At 49.8% G+C, this 4,101-nt stretch overlaps 1 protein-coding gene across 1 annotated transcript in view; it reads left to right on the top strand.

The window, feature by feature from the left end:
• The window catches only part of CTBP1 (C-terminal binding protein 1), a 77,153-nt gene that overhangs the window by 41,355 nt on the left and 31,697 nt on the right, over positions 1 to 4,101 (top strand). The window contains exon 7 of the mRNA XM_007955780.2: positions 2,862 to 3,006. Coding sequence (XP_007953971.2) covers positions 2,862 to 3,006 — 145 coding nt within the window. The remainder of the gene's footprint in view (positions 1 to 2,861; positions 3,007 to 4,101) is intronic.

Here is a 4,101-nt window from a genome sequence, read left to right as displayed (position 1 = left end):
ATAGGGATATTGTCCTGTCACCGACAGCATTGTAGTTCAGGCTGGATCTTGAAACATTCTTTGTGATGATGAATGCCATGCCATTCCTCTTCAATTTGTTATTCCCGGGTTAGTAGATCATATAGTTGTCTGATTCAGAATGTTCCAAACCAGTCCATTTGACCTCACTAATGCCTAGGATATCAATCTTTATGTGTTCTATTTTGTTTTTGACAACTTCCAATTTTCCTAGTTTCATGCTTAATATATTCCATGTTCCAGTTATTAATGGATATTTGCAGCAGTTTCTTCTCATGTTGAGTTGTGCCACATCAGCAAATGGAGGTCCTGAAAGCTTTACTCCATCCACATCATTAAGGTCGCTGTACTCAGGGGGCAGCTCTTCCCCAGTTGTATTTTGAGCACCTTAACCTGAGGGGCTCATCTTCTGGCACTGTATGGACAATGTTTCAGGGCTATTCATAAAGTTTTCTAGTAATACATAAGACAGTGTTTCACTGTTGTTCATAAGGTTTTCACTGGCCAGTTCTTTGAGAGGTGAATGGCCCCTTCCTTTTTTCCAGTCTCTCTTTGGAAGTTCTGCTGAAACCTGTCCACCATGGGCAACTCTGCTGGTATTTGATACAACAGTGGCAAAGCCTCCAGCCTCACAGCCACACGCAAGCCACCACAGCGTGACACGCTGACAGGCGAGTGGTGGCTGAGAAGTTTTAGTACAATTCAAAATCGCCTTCCCTAGGTTACTCGTATTTCCACCAGGGCGGTGTGACAACTCTAGCCGGCTGGGAGTTTTGGCATCGAAGAACACCGGCCAGTTGGTGGGAGAGGACGTGCCTGGCTTCCGAGTGTAGTTGCATCTTAGTGGGTCCTCACTGGGCAGCCATTTGCTTCTGGCAGCTGCAGTTTGCTGCCTCCTTTGTAGGTACAGAGGCAGGAGCTGTGACGCAGGACCACACCTTGTCCTTGATGAGGTCTGGGCTGAGGGTCCACAGCTGGATTCAGACTCCAGCTACCGATGCAGAGTGAGAGGTCACAGTCTTCAGGCATTATTTGTAGCGAAGTCCATGCACATGCCTGTGCCCACATGCTGGGAACCCCTTGAGGTGCACAGTGGGAGTAGGGGCTGGGGAGCAGGCTGCCCACTGCCAGCGGCTCCTGGGGTCCATGTGGCCTTACCCTAGGGTCTGGGCTGACTCTTGGGGATCCAGGAGCTGAGGGCAGCAGGCCAGTTTCCACACAGTCAGCAGGTCCAATGCAGATACTCGGAGTTAAGAGAATTTCAAAGCCAGCAGCCAAATAATATGACTTTTTTCTTCCAGTTGTGATTTGGGTGAAAGTTTACAGAGCAAATTCATTTTGTATATAGCAGTTCATACACATTTTGTTTTGTTACATTGATTGCAGTTCCCCACAGTGTAACAGCTCTCTTCCCACTCCCTCCCTGTGGTTACCTTTTTTCTGTGTTCTTTCCTATGCATTCCTGCCTGCTCAGCTATCTCCCTGTGCAAATACTGCCCTTCTGATCTCCCATGATTGAGTGTTCTAAGGAGTACACCTACCTGGGGTAAATGTTCACCTTGTACCCCTGTCTGATGTTTGGCTGGAAGCCACAAGAGTGAGTTCAGTTCCAGGCCTGAAGAGTCACTAGGGGCTGCTGGGTTTTTTTTCTGATCTGTCTCAGACCAGGTCTTTCAGCCTTGTCATTTTTATAACTTGGAGTCTTGTTACACACTTTTCTCCCACTCTGTCCACAATCTCCTATTTTGGTCCCTTTCACAGTCGTTGGCAGTGGTAGCTGGGCACCATCTAGTTCTTCTGGTCTCAGGGTCAGGTAGGCTGAGGTTCACATGGTCCGCTAGCCCCTCAGACTAACTGTTTTCATGCGTCTTTGGTTGTCTTCATTCTTCTTTGCTCTGGACAAAGAGAGACTAGTTGTTGGATTTTCAATGGCCGCTTGCAAGCTTTTAAGACCCCAGTCACTACTCACCAAAGTAGGATGTGGGACAATGTTTTTGTATTGTATATTATGCCAGTTGGGGTTGATGTCCCCCATGACCATGGTCCTATGTCCACAGGTCCAACAGCTCATTCTCAGGGTGGTTGGCTGTGGCTAAGAAGTTACCATAATTTTGCCATTAGATGGACATTTTTACAGGACATATAAATATGTATGTAGAAACAGTGTTTGCCCAACTGACATGGTCGTGGGTATGTTCCCTTTTGCCTAGACATACCTGGTCACTCAGCCTGTGTACCCACATGTAGATTGGTGTTTGTTATCACGGATGGTGCAGTACTGTGTGTGTAAAAATGCTGTGTGTGTAAAAGTACTGTGTGTGTGAAAGGGTTTTCTCTTTGTTGTCTGTCCCTCTTGCGCACCTCTCTGTGTCTTCCTTTTCCTCTGTGTTACTGTGTTGCTCACTCACTTTTGGTATATTACCTTTTCCTTCACCCAAATCAACACTTGCCTCTCCCTATCTAACAATTTTTCCTCCCCTCCCCTCCTCTCCCATCCCTGGTAACCAACAAAGTGTCATTCCATGGATAAACCTTTCTTGGCTTTTTGCAATGGTGGACTAAAGCACTATGTGTCCTTCTGTGGTTGACTTATTTCACTCAGCATAATGCCCTCCAGATTTCATTCATGTTATGAGATGTTCTGCAGATTCTGCCTTCTTTAGGGTTGCATAGTATTCCATTGTGAGTATGTACCACAGTTTGGTTATCGTTCTTCTGTTGACAGGCACTTCGGTTGTCTCCATCTCTTTGCTGTTGTGCATAGTGCTGTGTTGTGATTTTGGAGTGCCTTCGCAGGCTAATGCCGGCAGGTTCTCAGGCCGTGTGTTCTCTCCTGACTCCAGGTCCTGAACGAAGCCGTGGGAGCCCTGATGTACCACACCATCACCTTAACAAGAGAGGACCTGGAGAAGTTCAAAGCCCTCCGCATCATCGTGCGCATCGGCAGTGGTTTTGACAACATCGACATCAAGTCGGCCGGGGATTTAGGTGGGAAGGGTGTTCTGATTCTTCTCTGCTTTGAACCTTTTACCTCCTGATTCCTGGGTGTGAACCCTGCTGCAGGACCCCAGTTGGGGCTGAAGGTGACATTTCCAAGCCTGGGCATCAGTGAGGCGGGTGTGTCTGAGACCCTGTGTCGCTCGCCCTGTAGGGCGGGTCCTGGGCTCACGCAGCTTGCTAGGGTGCCCTATTCCCCTACCTTAAGCAGGCCCCACTCCTGTCCCTTTATTGTCACAGGACCACGTCCACTTGACAGCCAGCTGTGAGCAGGGCTCCAGGGGCGTGAGGGGTGGGCGTGTCCACCCAGGCAGGCGGTTGGCCATTCCACAGATCACAGTAGGATGTATGGAGTGTGTTTGACCTGGTGTGCGTGCACACAAGCAGACACACACGCGTGTGCCTGGACATGTGTGCCTGAGACAAACGTGGCGAAGTGTGGCTCCCCCACGTTGTGCCGAGTGCCGTCCCTGCTGTCCAACGTTCTGTTTCATTTCTTTCTGTTCTTTCTTTTTAACGCTGCCCGTAACTCAGTAAATGATGTCCTGATCCATTCACACCTCAGAGCCCACAGTTGGGGACGCTGACTCTAGCATCAGGCTCTGCTGCTTTGTCTCTGGGTTGTGGCTTCAGAAATTACAAAACCAAAATGACTACGTGCTGTGTCAGCGGGGAACGCAGGACAGTGGCCTGGAGCGAGCGGCTTGTACCCAGTGCCAGCCCTCTGGTCTGGAGCCCTGATTGCCTCCCCACTCTTACTCTGCTGTGACCCCTGACCTCAGGCAGGTTCTGGGTACTGGGTTGGAGTTGGGCCCCAGGAAGGCACCTGCAGGGTCTGGGCTGGGACCTAGAGTGAGTCTCAGCCTACTGAGGTGGGGTGTCCTCTAGGACACTGTCCCTCTTGTGATTCCACAGGTCAGGGCTCTATCCTTCAGCCCAAGGGCAGTGTGGAGCGGTCCCTCTGGGCCTGGCCTCACACATGGCAGTTTGTGTCCTGAACCCTGTGAGGTACCCACCATGTCCACGTGTTTCTCTCCTGGGTCTGCGTTTGGTGACACAAGTTGTTTCTAGTGCCTAAGGCATCTG

This window comes from Orycteropus afer, unplaced genomic scaffold, assembly GCF_000298275.1.
Source record: "Orycteropus afer afer isolate SDZICR_OR568_19922 unplaced genomic scaffold, OryAfe1.0 scaffold00539, whole genome shotgun sequence".
NCBI lineage: Eukaryota > Metazoa > Chordata > Mammalia > Tubulidentata > Orycteropodidae > Orycteropus > Orycteropus afer.
This window is presented reverse-complemented; position numbering and strand designations above follow the sequence as displayed.